The 22,405-nt window shown below is 39.8% G+C and overlaps 3 protein-coding genes across 4 annotated transcripts in view; 1 reads left to right on the plus strand and 2 right to left on the minus strand.

The window, feature by feature from the left end:
* The window catches only part of LOC6032434, a 29,675-nt gene extending 16,811 nt beyond the window's left edge, over positions 1-12,864 (minus strand). Inside the window, exon 1 of one of the 2 annotated variants that reach the window (XM_038252134.1) lies at positions 12,780-12,864. Coding sequence is in view for 1 of the 2 variants with exons in the window: in XM_038252132.1 (XP_038108060.1) it covers positions 7,172-7,274 (103 nt within the window). In the remaining variant the exon portion in view is untranslated. Of the gene's footprint in view, positions 1-7,171; positions 8,128-12,779 lie in introns of those variants that run through there. The other variant, XM_038252132.1, reaches the window with a different exon arrangement.
* On the minus strand, positions 12,727-19,787 carry LOC6032436. Its single transcript, XM_038252131.1, has 9 exons — positions 19,513-19,787; positions 14,811-14,872; positions 14,679-14,749; positions 14,050-14,624; positions 13,732-13,940; positions 13,464-13,675; positions 13,297-13,407; positions 12,990-13,238; positions 12,727-12,925 (listed from the first exon to the last, which is right to left on the minus strand). The coding sequence occupies exons 1-9, from the start codon at positions 19,657-19,659 to the stop codon at positions 12,789-12,791; spliced, it is 1,773 nt and encodes a 590-aa protein (XP_038108059.1). The 5' UTR covers positions 19,660-19,787; the 3' UTR covers positions 12,727-12,788.
* Positions 19,788-19,942: 155 nt separating this feature from the next.
* LOC6032437 (protein SDA1 homolog) lies at positions 19,943-22,345 on the plus strand. The gene has a single exon (XM_001842982.2). It carries the CDS (start codon positions 20,067-20,069, stop codon positions 22,278-22,280), a length of 2,214 nt encoding a protein of 737 aa, XP_001843034.2. The 5' UTR covers positions 19,943-20,066; the 3' UTR covers positions 22,281-22,345.
* Positions 22,346-22,405: the final 60 nt, after the last annotated feature.

A 22,405-nucleotide genomic window follows, 5' to 3' on the forward strand; every position in this document is an offset into this window, starting at 1 on the left:
AATAAAATCTGTTTGTTGGCGCTAAAGGTGTACTCTACATGAAATCAGCAAGAACTAAAAATCGGATGCATTTACAAATAATTTTCCAGCCATGCTTCTTTTTATTTTGATAAGCTTGCTAAAAATACTCAACATTCTCAAAAATATGAAGTCTTGGTCTGGATTTTGAACCAAAAAAAAAACAATAAGAGGTAAAATTACAAGTAACTATCTCTAATTACAAGTACATTACAAGTAACATGAATGAGCTCGATTTGGAAAATCATGTACTACGATACCCGTATTGTTTGATCAAACATAATTCTTTGGTTTTACGATATTGCTCAGGAATTTACCGAAGTACCTGGAACCGGTTCCAACGTGACCATTTCGGTCAAAAAATGGTTCTGCAGATCATGCGAGAGCTTGATTTGAAAAACCATGTACGTTGACACCTATTTTGCCTGGTAAAAAATAACTCTGTAATATTTTCAAAATTGACCGTAATCCGGAATCCACCGCCGTACCTGGAACCGGTTCCAATGTGGTCATATTGACCCAAAACGGTTCTGGGGATCATAAATGACTTCATTATACTTAGAAAAAAAACGAAGTTGACTTTATAGCTGTCGGCCACCATTGCTAGTACCAACCGCTAGTGTCTTCCTTTTATCTACAAGGACTTCGCCACCCTGGGCTCCTAAGTGTATGAAAGTATGGCACGGAGTAACGGCGCCGAATACCCATATTTACACAAAGAATTTTAGAGCGCCCGCCGCGGAATTCGAACCGGCGACCTCTGGATTGTGAGTCCAGTGCGCGGTCCGATTGATCCACACGGGCAGGCATATACTTAGAAATTAAATAAAAATAACCGAATACGGAGCTTTGAATCTAACTCAAAAAATGGTTTTACAAGTGTGCAGTGGCAGATCTAAAATTATTTTTTTTCTTTGTTGATGTTTTCGCTCCACTTCTCCCACTTGTTTCGCGCAAGGAGGACTTAGCCGTTTTTTCGGCGCGGGTTCCCAACTGAATGTGCTCTTAAAGACAACTTCTGTTGAACTTAAATCTATAGAATTTTCCTAAAAACCACGTTTAAAAACTCGAAATTTGATGTGTTTGTTTTTAAGACGAAAGTTTCTATTACAGTCTGTAGCTTGTTGTCATTATATTTCAAAAATCAAATTATTCGCTCTACAGCATTTATTTGGCGTTCTCGATTGCGTGATTACTACTCGAAACTAGGTGTCCGAAGGCTTGATTGTTGAGGCAATTGCAAACCTCTTTTTACACCTTAGCTTCCATCCACCCCGGAATTCGAACTGACGACCTTTGGATTGTGAGTCCAACTGCCTACCATCGACTCCACCGAGGCAGGACCCAGGGAGACGACTCCTACACCTGGATAGAGCTACACAGAAAAAAAAGGTTGAATTTTGGAATGTTGAAAATTTGGTAGGTTGAATATTACAACTTTATTTGTGTAATATTACATAAAAAATGTGTAAAAATATGAACCTGATGAATATTCATCAAAAACTGATGAAAATTCATCATTTTCTGGGGTAAAATTTATCATTTATTTTGCCATAAAATCTGTCACCATTTCCTGATGAATATTACCATCTTTTTTTTTTCTGTGTAACAACCTAACCCTCTAGGTTAGACCGGGGCCAACATTTACTTCCCCGTCCGACGGAAGGCGTGATCAGACAAATCTCGTCTCGAAAAATGCCACCGGGACCGTCTGGGATCGAACCCAGGCTGACTGGGTGAGAGGCAACCACGCTTACCCCTACTGCAATTTCCTTGTGAAACAACTTGTCCTACTTGTGCTGAACAAATCTTCTTTTTGCAACTTTCTGCATAAACTCCGAAGTCTTCGGAAATGCTTCACTTCGAATAATCGTATCAGGAAAAAAGAGTTTTTTTGTTCTATTTTAATTTTGGGTCTCTGAAGTCGAATTTGATGTTCAAATAAAAAAGAAAATACGAGTTTTTTTCGATTACCCGATTTGATAAAGTAATCAAATAATCAAAAAAGTAAAAATGGTTCTTGAAATTTCTGGAGGCTTGGAAGATGAAGTCCATTGAAAAATATACATTAGTATCTTTTAAGAATTGTTAAATAACAAAGGCATGGTAGGCTAATGCATTGATTTTTACCTATGGGTCATTCCATCTGAAGCGGAACAGCATTTGAAAATTACCCTCTCCGATCCTGCTCAAATTTGGCAGGGCTGTTGATACTATCAAAACATGCAAGAATCCCGAATTTCATCCAAATCGGACCACCCCCTCCATTTTTGTACCTTCCCAAAAAATCGACTTTTTGGCGATTTTTGACCAAACCTCCTAGTTTCAAACGACGATAACTCAGGAACCACAAATCTTAGAGGGTCGGTCTTAGACTCAATTTTGAAGGAAATTGGACGTAGAATCCATTTCCGTGATCAAAATTTTGATTAATTTATTTTGTCTACCTGTATTGCGCAATTGAAAACTTTAAACGGCCGTATCTCAAAACACCCCAACTTATTATTTTTATTTGACCTCACCATCGTGTTCCCCGGCCAATTTTACATAAGAATCACTTATCGACAAAAATGAATATGTTTCGTTCCAGAGATAGCGAATTTTAAAGTTTTGTGTTTTCGAGATTACCTATATCAGCTTCATTGGCCGCATCTGCTAGAAGCACACAGGCGGGTTGATCAATAACTGCTACCTGGCCATTTATTGAAATAATATTTCATCATAAATAATCTTTATCAAATTGGGCAAAAATTGACAGTATAACACTGTAGGAAACTGGAGTTGAATCACGAATGTTTATCTGCCCAAAAAAAAAATGAATTAAGTGAATTTCTGTGCTAACCCACAGGACAGAGCAAAAACGACACACAGTAAAGGGCAGAATTGGATTCCGACGGAGCGAGCAGGAAAATGCAATTAATCTTGTTAGTAACACTGAACAATAAGTGCACGATACATTATTGAGTAAAAAATATGAACTAAACTTAATAAAATTTGTTTATACGTTGTACTCTAGTGAAAGACAATCACAAGGAGCAGGAAAAGGATTTCTGGGAAGTATAAAACTGAAAAATGTAAGAAAATCACAAAGTTTGATCTGCTGCAAAGCTGCCAATTCCCCCAAATTTAGTTGCGATGATTTCGACACCGTCCGTATTTTTTTCAGTATTTTTTTCTTATATCATTCTTGGATTCTTTTAATCAAATGGAGCTGGCTCACAATATAAAAAATGATTTAATATGATCAATCTTTTAAACCATAAATCGGATTTGCCAAATTATGGTAAAGTGTCAATAATAAACTATAATAATAATAATAAAGCAGATTTTGGGGTTTTTTTCTGAATAACACTATTTTGCTACCGCCCATGATGAAGGCCCTAGTCATGGCCTCGGAGGTACTCTAAAACGGTTAGCAACAATTAAAATTACCCAATAAATATTCCTTTCACAAAAATAGATTGATCAAGGTAGGGGAACAGCATCTTATTCCAGCGTTCCTCTAATGTTGCCATATCAGCGCTTTGGCATTCAATTACAGCTGATTAAAAGCGTGTTCAACTGAAATCGAGTGATAAAAAAAACGGAATCGATGTAACACCTTATAATGTGGCCCTCTTAAACTATGCGGTTTCGTCAACGGATCCACAGGCGTGTATCGTTCTTTTTGCGACAAGACTCCGCCTCCCGGGTCTCCTAAATGTGAAGGTATGGGCACGGGGAGAGGGCACCGAATACCTATATTTACACTTAGAATTTTTTGCGTCCGCCCCGGGATTCGAACCGGCGACCTCTGGATTGTGAGTCCAGTGCGCGGTCCGATTGATCCACATAGGCAGACTAAAATCGAGTGATAATTAGCTCAATAATAAGTGAACAAGCAAGTTTCTATCAAAAGTTTTGCAAAATTTGTTGTTTAAATAGTGAAAATGAGCAAATTGGACGAAACTAGGAGCGAGGACTTAACCTGCCAAACTTACTACAATTTCTAGGTATTAGCTATATGAATAAATATTTGCGTAAAATTATAAAAATATAAATTAAATTAATCATCTCCCAGAACATCAGGTAGCAGTTATTGATCAACCCGCCTGTGTGCTTCTAGCAGATGCGGCCAATGAAGCTGATGTAGGTAATCTCGAAAACACAAAACTTTAAAATTCGATATCTCTGGAACGAAACATATTCATTTCTGTCGATAAGTGATTCTTATGTAAAATTGGCCGGGGAACACGATGGTGAGGTCAAATAAAAATAATAAGTTGGGGTGTTTTGAGATACGGCCGTTTAAAGTTTTCAATTGCGCAATACAGGTAGACAAAATAAATTAATCAAAATTTTGATCACGGAAATGGATTCTACGTCCAATTTCCTTCAAAATTGAGTCTAAGACCGACCCTCTAAGATTTGTGGTTCCTGAGTTATCGTCGTTTGAAACTAGGAGGTTTGGTCGAAAATCGCCAAAAAGTCGATTTTTTGGGGAGGTACAAAAATGGAGGGGGTGGTCCGATTTGGATGAAATTCGGGATTCTTGCATGTTTTAATAGTATCAACAGCTTTGCCAAATTTGAGCAGGATCGGAGATGGTAATTTTCAAATTTGCACTTTTTCGTGCACAGTTGAGATGGAATGACCCCTATACAATTTTAGGAAAGGGCCTCTTTGTAATGCAAACTTTATTTCAGTGTATCAAGAGATGATGATTTGGCCGAAAAAAAATGATTCAAAACTTTTATCAACAAAAATAAAAACACAAAATACACTAATCAAACGCAAACGTGCTTCCAAAGTCCTCCCGAATCAAAAGCTCACTCTCTTATCAGATCGCATGGAACTGCACGTGCACATGACAGGACTCTCCGATCGTTAATGATGTTTATTTTCAAGTGCCCATTTAAAAAAAGATTGGGAGCAAAATTCTATGGAGTATGGACACCACCTCACAGATAAGCTCCACGGATAGGTATTCGTCAAGTGGACACGAACTGGGAGACAAATGTCCAAAACTTATCTTGTTTTGCGGCGCTGACTTTCGTAAATCAATCATTCGTCCATTCGGATGACACTGGTTAGACCATCTTGTAAAGTAGCTTGTTATCAATTGTGTTACACACGAGTACCTGCTAGCAACAAGATACTTACTAGGTTTAGCCGCTTCATACATTTCCCACCTGGACATACTTATTACTTAATGTAAGGTACGCACATCCGAAGGAATCGGTCAAGAAAAAAATCAAATGGGCAGCAGCGGCAGGGCAAGCAAGTCAGAGAGGGTGAAGAAAAGCCCCAAGAAATCGCTCTCTCTCCTTTGTTCTGCTGTTCGTAAAGCTGTTTCTTGACCCCTTTTTCCGATCTGCATACTAGTCTTAAACAGGAAGACATCTGGAGTTTTTTTTGAAAAGGTCCTATAAACCAAATTTTCATTTTTTGCTTTTTGGGTGTTTTTGAATACCCCTGACTCAAGGCGGTTCTAAAAACACCCAAAAAGCAAAAAATTAAAATTTGGTTTATTGGACCTTTTCAAAAAAAACTCCAGACATAACTTCAAAAGATTCAATGTTAGGATAGCTTGAGCTTGTATGGAAAATCATTAAAAACTTTAAAAGGAACAGTTTGTATTCTGTCTTTATTAGGCCTCAATTAACTCCCGCAATATCTGGGAGCGAACTTTGTTTGGGAAAACTAAGTTTTGTAATTTCAATGTAATTTTAATTTTTCAATAAATTTCAGACCAAAAACAACAGGGTAAAGTTCAGAACATGTTTTAAAAATTTTTCGAAAAAAGTATGGTGCAATCTTATTTTAGGCACAAGATTCAATTTGATTTATTGATTACATTACATCAACCACCAATTGATTAAATTAAAGCTGTTCGCTACTCCCACATACTGCATTCAATTTTTGCTTGTATGCAACAGCGACGAACCGCCCTAATTCTCCATACAAACTTTGGAGAAAAAACGATACTTAATCCACCTTTAGGTGGTTGGTGCCTTCCTCTCATTTATAGTTATTTCAATCCCCCTAAAGTGTCCACATGTTTATGGATCCCCCCTAACGTTCGCAGCACCTACGAAGTCCTAATAAAAATAAGTGATGAGTAAAAAAACAGACTACCTACAGATTTTTTGTCAAGATTATACAGACACGGCCTTTGAGGAAAATGGCATCCCTCTACATGGAAACAGTTTTTTAAACATAACTTTTTAAATACATGATAAAACTGCATGAATTTAAATAGCAACTTGAGGGACGTTAAGACAGGTCGATTAAAACCATTCCGGCCAAAATTGGTTGAGCCTGTGACGAGATATTCCAGTGACATTGATTCGGTACACATGTCTACATACAGCCAAACACACAGACATTTGCTCAGCTGGTGATTCTGAGTCGATATGTACAAATGAAGGAAGGTCTAGGAGGTCTAACTAAAAAGTTCAGTTCTGAGTGATTTTTTAGCCTTTCCTCAGTAAGGTGAGGAAGGCAAAAATTTCATTCAAGAAGCGTTTTTCGGAATTGCAAAAAAAATGTAAGCAACTCGTTGCAAAACTTGATTCTTTTTGCAACTTGTTGCTTGAACTACTATTAAAGTAGTTTAGGGGTCATAATAAAGCTCAACAATCAAAAATAAGGCAACGAAAAAAAATGCTTTTTCGTGATTCGATTATCCGAAATGAAATTTTGCCAAGGCCTTCGGATAATCGAGTCTGGACTGTATATTTGCAATTGAATTATTTTTTGAGAATGGTTCAGCAATCCTTCATTATTGTTTTGATAATTTTAGAAAGTAGGTAAATGCTCTGTGTGAAAATTTCATTTTTTTTATTTTAGTGATTTTTGATGCATATCGACTAAAACTTAAACTGTGATTTTTTTTGACAAAAAATATTTCGTCAATACTTAGATAGCTACCTATGTTGAAAACAAATGATTGAAAATTTGTTTAAATAACTAACTGATGAATTCAAAACACTTTTTTCCTCCAAAAGCTGTATATATGCACTTCGGAAGGAACCGGTCAATAAAAAAATCAAATGACCTCTTTCCTTCCGAACTCCGTACTAGCCTAAATGTTAAAAACATGGCCAGTAATTCTTATTACAACAAACAGAAAAACGAAAACTAAATTTAAAACAATGTGTACAATACTCACTGTTGAGCCTCTGCAGCGAATTGTACTTGTAGGTGTGGTAATACGCAACGTGATCGACATGGCGCTTAGCGTTTCCCACGCTGGGCTTCGGTGGCTTATCCATCTTCACGGGTGTAAGCTGTTAACTGAACCACGAGTTCGACAATCTTTCACTGAACCACCGTTACACCCGGAGACACATCGAAAACAACTGATAACACACTTGTCACACTGCTTCTCCAAGTACGCGCAAATATTTGACTATTTGAACAAAAATCTCTGAAACGACTCGATCTCAAAAGCAAAAGCTCGAATGCAATTCTCGTTGGCTTTTCACTCAAATAAATCACGCTCGGTGCTGCTGATAACGGGCGATGGCTGGCTGATAGTACTGGTAGTTTTCTAAAATTCTAACGAGCTAAGCCACAGACCTCGACCCTAACGAGACGCCAACGAACGGACGATGTCACCTCGACCGAGAGTCGATTCAGTCTGGCCCGAAATCGCATCGGCATCAACTGCTGATGTCCAATAATCGGAAGGGAAGGGTGTCTGTCTTCTCGGACGACAAAATAATCTCGCTCACAAAAACAATTGCTTTCGTTAGATTTACTTTTGATAAACACGACACTTTTATACGGCTGCGATTAGGCCTAGTTGGTGGGTGTAAGGATGCACAACTTGTGGCCTGGGCCTGGCCTGAAAGCAGGTGATAAAGATTTATGACGTCCGCTTTGGCTGCAATCAAACTCCCGACAGCAACCGCGACGAAGAACAACAACAAAACCACAACCAGCTATGTAAAGTGGGAAATTCACTCTTAATTGGTCCGCGATGATGGAGCAAAGTCAAGTGCGTGGAGCCGCACGAGATTTGGTTTCCGAATTTGGTCTCGAGCACGCGGAACAATCTCTTGCGCGCCGCCAAAGCAAAACTGGCGCGATGTCGCGCGCTCGTGCGATCATCAAAACAAAGCTAGCCTTGAACAAGCAAACCCAGATTGTGGACGGCGGCGTCGACCTCTCTCTCTATCTCTCTGATCTCAGCTAGCCGAAATTGGTTTGTGAGGTTATTTGAACCGCGACCGTTGTAAGCGTAACGCGTGCTTTGATCACTTACAGATGTAAAACGATTCATGAAAACAGTGACGTCGATTTAAAAAAATAGTAGGGGGTTGTATTTTAGTTGATCCCAATTATTTCAGTCACCTTTCTGCTTTTAACAAAACAAACACAATTTAATAAACAGAACCTTATCTACCGCCATGAACTTGAAGACGACGCGTCGCGACGTCGTATAGCCGCGCATCTACAACAAGAGATCCGGTTTTTTGACTGCCAACAGCAGCCAGGTTCGCAACAACAGAAGTTCAGGTGTTGTTTTCAATAAACAAGTCACTTTATAATATAAATATCCGGTCTTTATTACAAATTCAAGTTGTTGTTCATAAAGGTTGTGCTGGTGAGCCATGTAACTGATTTTAATAGTTTCATCGGCGAATACAACCTGGATACGGCACGTAGGGGGAAATGACACCTAAGTTGGAGTTATTTTTAACATTACAAAACGTTTACTAAAAATTCAATTCAGCGTCGCCGAAATTCAATGGTCCCAGTCGCATCAAACACAATTTGGGACACATTTATCAATTATTGGAGTTTTTAATGCATATAATCAAAAATATAAAGTTTCTTATTTGAAATTCAAGATTTTTATGATTTTTTACCACCGACCCCAACAGCACTTGCACCGATCCCTCTTAGATTTGCGTGAACCGTCGTTGATTATGAATCCGAGGTAAATTGTACGATTTCTCATAACGGTGTACGATACCTTAAATTTTTCAGCATTCGCAAAAAAAAAACATTTTTTTTATAAATTGCAACTTAAAATCTGGAGCAACACGAGAAAAGCGGATAAGCATTTTGACGGCTGGATCAATTTTAAAAATTCCGGGCCAACAGGTAACTTTTTCACAAAACTCGAAATGTTAAACAATAGCTGGCGTTCCCAGCTACCGTTTAACACTGCGCGTTATGTAAAAATAGTTACATGTTGGCTCGAAATTTGCAAAATAGTGCTGGCTGGCAAAATGCTTATGCGCCCTTTTCAAATGTTGCTCCAGAAATAATGATGAGATAGAAATTTTGTAGGGTAGGGTGTCCTTTTTTGGGACTAGTATCAATTTTGGGCCTACCAAACTTAATTTAACAAAATTGTGTATTTCGCCACGGGTTCATTCTTTGGTTATGCAAAAAAAAAACCATCCACATTTACGACCACCAGGTCTTTTGTGGTCTCTATTGCAAGTTTCTGCTCGAACCTCCGACGGCTTGAATGGGGAGGGCACCCAAATCTCTTTCTTTCTACTCCAAGGAACCTTCCACCCCAGGGTTCGAACTGACGACCTTTGTATTGCGAGTCCAACCGCAGCCAGCAATTCCACCGGAGCAGGCTTGGTTTGTTGTGTTGTTTGTACACTCAACCCCCGGTGGTTAGTCACTTTTTCATTTGACACTTTTTTATTTTGTACCCCCGTTGTTGGTTGGTCAAAGTCAAACTAAAAAGTGACGAACTGTCACTTTTTACACGGCGCTCACGCACACTATCAAAACAAACGTTTGGTAGTGTGTGTGAGCGCTGTGTAAAAGGGGTGTCAAACTAAAAAGTGACCCCGTTCGTTTGACAACAGTTGGTGTCAAACCATCGGGGATTAAGACTTATGGCATGGAGACGAGTCCTACACCTGGAACGACTTAACGGCCTAACAACAATCAAGGCCGGGACCGACGTTTTACTTCAGATGGAAGGTTGGAGCAGATGGTAATCGAACACATGATCATCTGCTTGCAAAGCGGACAGCTTATCCATTCGGCTAAGCCTGCTGCTGGTTATGCAACAAATGTTTGAATATGTTTAAAACTCATAAAGGAATGATTAAAATGATGCACGTACTGCAAGTGAAACAATTATTCTAATGTTGATTTTTGGCATAAAACTTCACAATGATTTAAACACGTTAATTGAAAACGTAATTTTCATAGAAATATTTTTGAAAACGCTGCCGTTTTTCGTTACTGAACTGTAAAAATCGTAAGATATTTCATTTCATGGCAAATTTAATGTACCAAACCGCGGTGGCTTTGATAACCGAAGTGACATTGATAGGTTGAAGATTTTTTGTAAAATTTTAAATAACAATTAAATATATTGATAGATCGAAGTAATCCGGTAATGGAGGATTTGGTTCTGGAAGTCGACGTCTGTAAGCTGAGCATAAATATAATCATTCTACTGCGAACAGTCTACGAGACAAGACGTGTTTTTCTCTACTTCACCAAAAAAAATCAATACAATGGCATGGCTGAGCAGTGTTCAATGTACTTCAAGAAGCAGTTTTCAAAAAAAAAAAAAAAGTTAATTAATTATAATCATGAAAAAAAGCTTAAGAGGATCATTTGAATACTCTCAAAATGTCATGTTTTCTCAATGAAAATGAGTTCGAATCAGAAAAGGGACTGCAATATCGGATTCTTTGGACAATTTCCTTTTAAAACATTTAAAAAAAGTTTCAAGGTTACACGTTTTATACGCTATTGAAACCAGACGTGCATCGGCACTTAATAGCACTTCGCCACATTTTGAGATGATTGCCTTCGTAAACCGGCAGAGCGAATCTTTGCTCACTGTGCATCAAAACAAGCTTTAGTTCGATGCTTTTAATAATCGTTGTTCACTATGCAATTTGGATTAGCAAAAAAATTATAGTGATTCTAATATCACAAAAATTTCAATTGCTAAATGTCATGGCCTTAGAAAAACTGTCAAGTGCTATTGAGGGCCGATGCACGTCTGATTGAAACAGAGTTCAAAACTATCTTCAGATGTATAAGCAATTTTTAGTTTTTCAGAAAATGTTCTTTTTTTCAAGTTAGGCAAAACATAATTGGTTTTAATGACAACAAAAGTTGATTGCTTTATGAAAAAAAATATATATAATTTTGATAACAATGTTAAACATTTTTATTTTTATTGCTCATGCAAAATTGTAGAGCAGACAATGACAAAAAACTTGTTCGGTAACTGGGCGGAGAACTAAGCCCACCGAATGCCGCTTGCTTACTAGGCTGTGAACGAAAAATGCCGAGGGGACCAGCAATGCATTATATCTTCTTAGTAAAAAAAAAGTTACTTAAATTTGTGTTAAAAACCAAATTTTCAAATTTCTTTAAATTGTGACTTGAAATTTCACAAAAAATATATATTACTCTTGATTTATGCATCCATTGACCCCTCGGTCATTTTGGTTTGTTTTTGTTTTTTGACGTTTAACTGCTTTTTAAGCCCAGTAGGGATCCTGGAAAAGAAACACTCACCTCATTTAAAATAAGACCATTTGACCATTTGGACGTTCTATTTGTACAAACTTTTGGGAGCCAACCAATAGACATCCGGGATCCTTATAAAGGGTTAATTCTCCTCACCGGTTAATGTCACTATTTCAACCAATCCGGTAATGTTTGCACTTTACCGACCAAACCGGGTTCATGATTTTTACCAACTTAGATGTATCTGCAATCGGGGTACTTAATTTTGACAGGTATTTCAAGGCACTCATTAATCGTTGACAGATCTCTTTAAGGATTTCTACAGCCTAGTCATCGAGCGCCCTTACCGAACAAATATTTTTACTTACCGAACAAGTTCTTTATACATTAGGATGTAACGAAACGTTTCAATTTTGAGGACATGATCCGCTAGGTGTAATGAGCTCGAATCCCAAATATGAGCATGATTGGTTGCGACAGAACCTGGCGCTTTGATTTTGAAGTTGAAATGGTATTTAGAGTTTGAAAGTGTCAAGCGACTACTCAAACCAGTATTGAAAGGTTCCCGCCAATTTGGCCACTTCCGGTAAATCCGATTTCCGGTTTCTACAGGAACACTTTATTGTATAATTGTAATCAGCGTTGAAAAATTTAAGAAAAAAAAGTGCGCGAAAAGGCGAAAACGTATTTCAAACTTTGAATTCATTTAACACTTAAACGCTCGGGTAGTGATTTTGACCAGTGAGTTGAAGTTGCCGTTCCAACTGATTTAAGCAGAGCTCCTAACGGCAAAATTTCAAGGTCATCTAGTATTTTTTGGGTTAAAAAAGGGTTCAAAGATGTAAAACTTATACAGTACTTGTTCGGTAACTGGGCTGATCAAAAATAACGAGGGGACCACCGATGCAGAATATTTTTCAGATGAAATATAAAAATAAAAGTTACTCATTTTTTTTACAATGCTTACTTTTCATATTTCTTAAATTGTGACTTGAAATTAAATACAAGTTTTGAATATATATTTTTTTTTCATTCATTGAACATGATTTTTGCATCCATTAACCCCTCGGTCATTTCGGTTTGTTTTGGGTTTTTGACGTTTGTCTGCTTTTTAACTGAGCTACAGCCCAATTATCGAGCGCCCAGTTAAACAACGCCCAGTTACCGAACAACTACTGTAGCTTATTGAAGAAATTCAAGAACAGTAAGGAATTTTTCTTTCATGAATAAATTTTAAAAATGAATTTGGTTCGATTTTGGTGCTCAGCGTAGAAATAGTGATTATTCCCTTCTGTACTCACATTGGTTGGTTATCTGCAGATTTGTATAAACTTCGACTTCAGTCCGACGAAGAATCCGTACCCCGGCAGGGCAGCCCACTTGATGCAATTGATCTCCTTGTAGTTGGACGACTCCTTCGGTAGACACAGTTTCAGCCCAACTCGCTCTATTATGAAAAAAGAGGAATCGTTTAGTAGCAAAAGATTGTTTGTCTTGTGGCATTGTCTCACCATTCGGTCCGCAACTTTCCGCCTCGTGCTGGTTGCTCTCGACGATGTCGGACACGGTCCGGAAATCGACGCCAACCTTCCACTTGGTGTCCTTGTCCAGCACATAGGCAAACTTCATGCGCTGCTTGCATCGAAGCCCAATCACGATGTATTTCCCGGAGGGGGAAAACGACAGCGAGACAAAGTTGGCGACAAATTTGAACACAAACAGGCACTCGCCGAAGTTGTCACGCGACAAGCTGCGAACCTCTGGAAGATTAGAGTTGGCTTAATTGGTTGGGAATAATTCGGGATTGGCTTTACGAACCCATTTCCTTGACGGTCTTTATCCGAACGGTGGAAATAAACCGTTCGCATTGTGAGATCGAGACATTTGAGTCGTTGTTGATTGAGCAAACAGTTAGCACGTTTCTCCAGTCTGACAAAGGATACAAAGGTCAAAATAACATAAAATATTGCAGAGATAAAACAAACCTTCTTTAAAGTTAGGAAACTCCGTAACGCCACAGAACGTCTCAACGTTCCAGGCCTGCAGGATGAATTGGTTTTTCTGAGCCGCTCGCGACGAGTCCAGATAGAATTCCGGATTGGGCCACTCCTCGGCCGTGACCGTGTGACCAAACTCGAGAAACAGTCGGTACAGCTTGCGCATAATACTTCGCACGAGCGAAATGTCGAATTGATACCTGAAAAAACGAGCATAATTAAATAACTAATATTATTAGATAAACTTTACACTTACTTCATGTAGCCGCATCTTTGCTCGACAAAGTTGTAGCAAACGCGCTCGAAGTAAACCATCGGCTCGAAGCAATACTTGTCAATGGTGTTATCACAGATGTTTTCGTTGGCCGGCGGCGCTATCCGGTTGAGCGCCATCCGTTCCACACATTCGAGGATGATGTCGACGCGGCGATCCAAAATCCGGAGCGTGTCGTCGAGGTACGATTTCTGAAAGCAAACTGAAGATTACACTGCTGCCATCTATCTTTTGAACCAAACAGCTCGTGCTAGTACATCGAATCTACGACAGAGCACTCTAGCGGCATTTTTTACCTACCGTACACTTGGCATCGGCTTTGATAGACGGAAAGTACCTCAACTGGTCCGTTTTACTCAAGATCCCATTGATCAGATGATTCCAGAAGAAAAACTGCTTCTTCAGCTCACAGTTGAAGCTGTTCCCGATCGTGCAACCGTGCTCCAACGCATCGAGCATAAAATTGACCGTCCTCAGAAACGACACCATCATTCCTTGCGGCTCAACGGCTCCCAAATTCTTCGCGATCCCAGCCGACGCAAACTGGAGCGTCTGCGAAATCGCCGTCACAAGCACCGAATCGGTCGTAATCTGCAGAAAGCGACACTTGCAGTCGCTGAACATGTCCACGATCTGCGTGGAATCGTTCTGCCAGTCCCAAAAGGTGAACTCGTTCCCACTAGCAAACACCAAATAGTTCCCCACCGGATGGAAGCATAAACAACCGATGGGTTCCGATCCGCTCAACACGGCGGTCTCCTGCCCATCGACGTAAACCAGCACCTTGCCGCCCAACGTTCCGAACGCAATGATGTTGCAGTTTGTGGGATGGAAGGACAGTGTCCAGACCGAGCGCTCGTTGGTGTGGTATTCCGCTAGGGTAACGTGAATTAATATTTAACGAATCAAGAAATTTCAAACGATATTACCCTTTTTCCTCATAGAAGTAACTTCAAAGATGTTGACGCTTTTGTTGGTCTGAACGGTGGCCGCATAATGGCTGTAATTTTACATGATTTTGATTCTAAGCTTTTGTTCCAACATGTTTTTTTCCAACTTACCCATTGTGGCTTTGTTCAATGTTGAACACTGATTCCGTTTCATTTGAGAGATCATCCAAGGACTGGAAAAATATTATTTTTTTGAATTGATTTTGGTATTACATAACTTCTATTTTTTACCATTAAAAAAACATTTAAAAAACATAAAATAAACTTAACGGTGTATGGGTCTCTTTCGGCCATTTTTTGAAAATTTATTTATAAAAGCTGTTCCAAATTGGGTAAGCTAACAATAACATGACCATGACCATGAAGTTTGATATGTCGGATGATAGGGTTTCTATCATATTCCAGAAGCGTCACTAAGAGGGCACCGGTAACCGATTTCAAATTGGCCAGAATGGTTTAGAGAACAACGACATGACTTGTAATGATTTCAATTTCATGAAGTTTGATGTTTAAAGGGATTTCATTTAAAAAAAAAAAGTCATGACCGTTTATCGGGTATCCGGGAACCGGTTCCAGGTTAACCGGAACTGGCCAGTAGCACTTTAGATTATTTCTGGCAAACATTTTTTGTGTTTTAAGTGAGTTTTATTGAATAATTTTATTTTTTCTTAATCAAAAGAGAATAGGCGGATTTGGTCCAAGCATGTTCATAAACCAGACCGACTTTTTATCAAAAGATTTCGCACAGACATGAAAAGTCTTCTGGACCAACATTCTAAACAAAATGTTGAGGAACAATCGTATGTTTGTATTTTCTAAAATCACTCATAAAATCAATATTTTTATGGATTTTGATCATCTTGACTTCATTCGACGCGTATCAGCAAAAACTATCAGTTCTGATTTTTCTTAGCATGATTGAAACATGACTTCTTTTGAACCCAGACAGCTTCAGTAAGTATGAATGTCAAGTCATGTCATGTTTGTTAACATCACGTCTTGGGTTATCTAAGGACTGTTGGTTTACTATCGAAATCATAATATATTATATTGATTTTTTATTATTATATTAATCTTGATATTAATCATTTATCAAATCATAATAAAAACTGTCTTGCCTGTGATAAAAACATCAAGATAAAACTAGGAAGGGAAAAATATTGGTACACGCAGAAAAATATGTTGTACGATCAGCCTGTACGAGGTTTGATTCAACAAAATTTTTGTTGAATATAATCAACGCCTAATTGCGTTGAAACAAACCTTTTTCTTAATTCCTTAAAAAATATTTTGTTGTGTGTGTGTGTGCAACCAACCAAACGGGACCACGCGGTCGCTTCTTACAAATTGAGTTGTTTCCATGTATTTTTAGCTCTCATTCTATACATGCAAATAACTCGCATAGGCATTTGGAAGGTGTTAGCTCTGCCGAGCTTCGGTGACCCATTTCTACGCTGGCTAGCCGAGCGCGAGGTACTTCAGCTTTGTCGACAAGCCCCGCCCTGAAGAACGTTTGGACCAATCAGATTCAAACGTTATTTAGAACTTCCGAACCCTTGTCAAATGGACAAGGACCCAGCGCGTATATAGTTGATGGTGGTAACAGTATTCCTAATTCCAGTAATAGCTCACCAAGTCGCGATGGCCTAGTGGTTAGCATTTTTGCTTACCAATCCAAAGGACGGGGGATCGAACCCCGACTCGAGCGACTTTGATTTTTCGTACATGTTCAGAGTTTCAAGATTTATATTTCCTATACTTTCTCGTTGGGAGCAGATGGGAATCGAACCCAGGACCATTCGCTTACAAAGCGAACACCGTAACCAGTCAGCCACGGCCGCTCCTTTTCCTTAAAAAATATTTTGTTGTTTTGAAAAAGTTGCTTTGACGTTTAGCGTTGATTCAACAAAAATCTTGATTTTCATATATATATCAACAAAATGTTTTGTTGATTCAAATATGCCTTATTTTTCTGCGTGTATCTAAAGAATTCTTAGCATTAAGGCTGGTATGCAGATCGGAAGAAACGCAAAACTCCATATGAAAAAACGCCCAAGAAACGGTCAAGGAAAGGGTCACGAAAAGATTTTTCCTATGCGGTACGCAGCTGAAAAGGAACAGAAATATGTGTAATATGTTTTGATGAAAAAATCAAAGAATTTGAGTTCTAGATTAAATTTTTAAAAGGTCCTATCTGCATAGGAAACCCATGAGGGATAGGTTGTTTTGAAAATTTAATCTAGAATTTTACTTTTTGAATGCGACTGAAAGTGACAAACGTGTTGATAATTTTATATTTGAAAATCCCGGCTAATCTCACAATGCAGCAACTTTTAGATTGTGAGTTCACTGCACTGTCCGATTATTCCACCAGTTGGATGTAAGGGCTTACAGATATAAGCTTAATTACATTGCTTATAACTGAAAATAGAATATTTTTTTCAGTGTGGTAGGGAACCAGGATAGTAAATTTGATTACCGTAATCTGGAGTGAATCGGGACTACAGTCTGAATAGGGACAGCAGTTTATAATGCACTTAAAGCTTTTAAATTTGGAAATAGATATACACATTTTGTTGGCCTGAGTCTGTTCTAACCGAAACCAACCAGAAAAATCAAATTATTGTGCTCCAACATCGTTAAAACTGCTGTCCCAATTCGCCCCATGTGTCCCGATTGACCCCAGTTTACGGTACGTAAATATAAAAACGATATAAATCAAAAAGCTGTCAAAGGCAAACTTATGGGAAATTGGACGAGCTTTCCGAGACTGAAAAACCAAGTCTGTCATATAGAAAATTCCAAAAACCACCAAAAATCCCGTTTTTTCAACATTTTAATTTTTTATAACCGCTGTATCTTCCCAAGGATTGGACATAGGACAATGGTCAATATGAAAATTTTTATGTAAAATTATCTGGGAAATCGATTCCAACTACCGGTTTTTAAAAATTTTTACGTTTGGACCACTTTTCAAAAAAACAGTTTTAGTAAATGATTTTTGTATTTTTTTAGGAGAGACATACCATCCTGCATTTTTCGTCAGTCTTTTAGTAACATTTTAGGCTATTTCCTCAAAAATTTTGAACGAAAAAAAATCGTTACATCACCTTCAAATTTAACTTTTAGACCTAAAAATCAAAAAATCTCATAGATGTGGCGTGTATTTTTGTTTCAGTGTATTTTTTTCAGAAAGCCCGTCCAATTTCCTACAAGTTTGTCTTTAACCACTTTTTGATACAACGCAACGGCTTCGAGATACAGTAATTTTTAAATTACAGAATACTAAAATATTTAAATACCTTACGCCCTTCTCAAATGTTATTCTCGAGTACTATTGGCTCCATAGAGATATCCACGGATTCTCTCACGCACACCATGTTTCTGTGTTGGTGTACACAAAAATGACTTATATAGGCCTAGGATAACATGTCTACAAAGTTTCAACGAAATCGGAGAGGGTCGGGTACAAAAGTACCAGAAAAATCCTGATTTGAGCTGGAATTGCTCTTAAATAAATTCTAATAAAAAAAACTTTAATTTTTTAAGTTTAAGACATTCGTGGCGCAGGGGTAGCGGCTTCGGCTGCCGATCCCGATGATGCTATGAGACGCGGGTTCGATTCCCGCCTTATCCACTGAGCTTCTATCGGATGGTGAAGTAAAACGTCGGTCCCGGTTTCTCCTGTCTCGTCAGAGGCGCTGGAGCAGAAATCCCATGTTAGAGGAAGGCCATGCCCCGGGGGGCGTAGTGCCAATAGTTTCGTTTTTTTTTACATTTGTACCAGCCTTATTTTATAATTTCCTAATTTAAAAATTTCCTAACTTCCTAATTGTCTAATTTCCAAACTGCACGATTTCCTTATTTCATAACTTCTTAATCTCTTAATTTCCTGATTTCTTAATTTCCTTATTTCCTAATAACCAACTTTCCTTGTTACCAAATTTCCTAACATCCTAATTTCCTAATTTTCTGATTTCCAAATTTCTTAATACCCTGATTTCCTAAATTTCTCAATTTCCTAACATCCAAATTTCCTAATTTGCTCATTTCCTAATTTCCGAATATCCTTATTCCCTAATTTCCAAATTTTCTTATTTCCTGATTACCAAATTTTCCAATTTCCTTTCATCTTTATCTCATAACTTTTTAATTTCTTAAATTCATAATTATCAAAATTTCTAATTACCAAATTTCCTAACTTCCAATTTTCATAATTTTCTGATTTCCTTGGGATATTAGCTCATTTTCTTAATTTTCTAATTCCCTAAATTTCTCAATTTCCCAACATCCAAATATCCTAACTTCCTTATTTCCTAATTTCCTGATTTCTTTATTTCATTATTACATAATTTCATAATTTCCTAATTTCTACCTGATTTCCTTATTAATAAATTTCCCAATTTCCTAGCTTCCAAATTTCTTAATTTCCTAATTACCAAATTTCCTAACACCCTAATTTCTTACTTTCATTATTTCACTATTTCATTATTACATAATTCATAGTTTCATAATTTTAAAATTTTTGATTTCTCAATTTTGTTAATAATTCATAATTTTTGTTTAAAGTTTTTGAATAAACATTTTTAATCTATTTAATTGTAATTTTTGAATATTTTTTATCTTTTTATTTTTTCCCCCAAAGAACCTCAAGCGCGCATACCGTCAAACGCGCTCATACCGAACTGTCAACTTTTCTTGGGGGAGTCACGAAAAGAACACGCATCGTTTCTTGACCGCGTTCCTTCCGATCTGCAAACCGTACTTTAAAAAGAAAGAAAAAAATCTAAGAGCATCCCAGCTTCCCCTATACCTTGCAAAGATCCTCCGATTTGAGCCGTTCAATCAGGCTGATTTCCGCCAGTTCCAGGGCGAGCTGCCGGAAGACCTTGCCGCGACCCTTTCCACACTCGCGCTCCTGCAGGGCCCGCACAATGCTAACACTACTACGGCCGGCCATCGCGCGCCGGTTTTCGGATTTTAACAAATTTCTTCGCGAACCATGTCTGGAGAGTTGTTATTTTTTGTTGCGGGTTTTCACTTTCTTTCTTTTTGTCTGGGCGGGAGGTTTTGTTTACATTTCGATTGGCACTGTACGCTTAAATGAAACGGGTGATTGATTTTTCAAGTGAAGTCAAAATCATTCGGGAGTTTTAGGCAAGAGTGTATTGTTTTACGGTAAAATGCCTTTCGACCTCGCTTCCAACGCCCCTTTCAGGTGACACTCAAGATGACAACCCCGTTCAAAACAAACCCGCGTGTTTTCTTTTGGTCCGAGCTCGCGTTGCAGCGCAGTCGGATTTTCTCCGTCGTGAGTTTCGGTTTCGGGTTTGTGGTTGCCACCCGGTAACAAGGTCGCCCGCCACGATGGTGCGGCACAACAACCAGCTGCCGGACAATCTGCCCCAGCTGCAGAACCTGATAAAGCGAGATCCGGAGTCGTACAAGGAGGAGTTTCTGCAGCAGTATCAGCACTTTTTGAGCGTGCTGGAAATCTTCCGGCTGGAGCCGGACAAGGAGAACAAGAGCCTGTGCGAGTCGATTATGTTTCTGGCGCAGATTGCTCAGTGCTACATCGAAGAGTTGAAGACGTTCCCGCAGACGATTGTGGATTTACTGAAGACGCACTCGACCACGCTGGATCCGGAGATGCGGAACACTTTCTGCCGGGCGTTGATCTTGCTACGTAACAAGAATCTGATCTCGCCGCTGGACTTGCTGGAGTTGTTCTTCCAGCTGCTTCGTTGTCCGGATAAGGCGCTGAGAACTTTTCTGGAGAATCACATCATTACGGATATCAAGAACATGAACGCCAAGCAAAAGGACATGAAACTGAACTCGACGCTGCAGAATTTTATGTACACGATGCTGAAGGACGCGAACCCGAAGGCGGCCAAAATGTCCATCGACATCATGATCGAGCTGTACAAGAAGCGAATTTGGAACGATGCCAAAACGGTCAATGTGATTGCCACCGTGGGATGCTTCTCCAAGATCACTAAGGTCATGGTGGCGTCGCTTAAATTCTTCCTGGGAACCGACGAGGACGACAGCAAGGAAGACGAAGAGGATAGCGACAAGGAGGCGGACCTGAAGGGTGTCATGATGGCCAACAAGGTCAACAAGAAAACCAAGAAGCGAAAGAAGCAGCTTGAGGCGGCCAAAAAACTGTATCACCAGGCTCAGAAAAAGAAGACCAAAGCGGTTTCGTTCAACTTCTCCGCTGTCCACCTGATTCACAACCCGCAGGGCATGGCCGAGAACCTGTTCAAGCAGCTCCAGGCCGGCAACGAGCGGTTCGAGGTTAAACTGATGCATCTGGACGTGATTTCGCGCCTCGTCGGCATCCACGAGCTGTTCCTGTTCAGCTTCTACCCGTACATTACGCGCTTCGTCCAGCCCCACCAGCGGCAGGTCACGAGAATCTTGCAGTTCGCGGCCCAAGCATCCCACGAGCTAGTTCCGCCCGACCTCATCGAGCCGGTCATCAAAACTTTGGTCAACAATTTCGTGACGGAACGCAACTCCAGTGACGTCATGGCCATCGGTTTGAACGCCGTACGGGAGATTTGCGTGCGCTGTCCGCTGGCCATGAACGAGGACCTGCTGCGGGATCTTACGCTGTACAAAAACTACAAGGAGAAATCCGTCATGATGGCGGCCAAGGCGCTGATCCTGCTGTACCGTGAGCAGATTCCGACGCTGCTGGCGAAGAAGGACCGCGGTCGGCCAACCGAAGCCAGCGTCGAAATCAAGCCCAAAAAGTACGGAGAAGTGCAAGCGATGGACCACATCCCGGGCACGGAAGCACTTCTCAACGCGGCGCCCGATTTGGACGTTTCGGACGAGGAGGATGATTCCGACTCGGAGGGCGGCTGGGTCGACGTGGACAGCGACGAGGAACCGCTGGAGGAAAAGAAAAAGGGCATCACCATGGTCAAGAACGGTGACCAGGAAGATTCCGACGGAGACGAAGAACAATCGGAAGAAGAGGGCAGCGACGACGGAGAGTGGGAAACCGATTCCGAAGCGGACGGCGAAGAAGTCGAAGACGACGAGGAGGAGGAAGAGCAGGAACCACCCGTGAAGCGGCAAAAGATCGTCAAGAAAGCAACAACAAAGAAAGCGAGCGAAGAATCGACCGCGGCAGCGACAACGCTGACCTCGAAGGAAGCCCTGCAGGAGCTCGCCCTCACGAAGATCTTCACCGATGCCGACTTTGCCCGGATCGAGCAGGAACAGGTCAAGAAGAAGATGACGCACAACAACCGGAAGCGCCAGCTGGAGAAGGAACGGAGCGAGTTCGTCAAGCTGGACGATATCGAGATGATCTACAAGAAGCGCAAGACGGACAAGGAGGCGCGCATCGAAAGCATGAAGCGGGGCCGCGAAGGTCGGGAAAAGTTTGGCTACAAGGACAACCGGCACGATCCGTTCTGCTCCAAGACGAACCGGGAGAAGCGAAAGACCAAGAACTACAACATGATGCGCCACAAGGCGCGTGGCAAGGTCAAGAAGTCGTTCCGGGATAAACAGCTCGCGCTGCGGCACCATTTGATGAAGCAGAAAAAAATGAAGTGAGGTTCTGTATTTTTTTTGGGTTGGCGAAGATAAAAGTAAATAAATTTAATGTTTACTAAACACAATCATTAAGTCTATTTTTTTCTTCCTTTTCTTCATTCATAATGATACTGAGCATGACGATA

Source organism: Culex quinquefasciatus, chromosome 2 (assembly GCF_015732765.1).
Source record: "Culex quinquefasciatus strain JHB chromosome 2, VPISU_Cqui_1.0_pri_paternal, whole genome shotgun sequence".
Taxonomy (NCBI): Eukaryota; Metazoa; Arthropoda; class Insecta; order Diptera; family Culicidae; genus Culex; species Culex quinquefasciatus.

What these genes read in the sequence shown, in the direction of transcription:
- LOC6032436 (XM_038252131.1), bottom strand. Translation starts at nt 19,659, where the DNA reads ATGGCCGGCCGTAGTAGTGTTAGCATTGTGCGGGCCCTGCAGGAGCGC. An exon ending in GTTTCCTAACTTTAAAGAAG is followed by an intron (nt 13,408 to 13,463) that starts GTTTGTTTTATC and finishes ATCCTTTGTCAG; the next exon opens with ACTGGAGAAACGTGCTAACT. An exon ending in GGAAAGTTGCGGACCGAATG is followed by an intron (nt 12,926 to 12,989) that starts GTGAGACAATGC and finishes TTTTCATAATAG; the next exon opens with AGCGAGTTGGGCTGAAACTG.
- LOC6032437 (XM_001842982.2), top strand. Translation starts at nt 20,067, where the DNA reads ATGGTGCGGCACAACAACCAGCTGCCGGACAATCTGCCCCAGCTGCAG.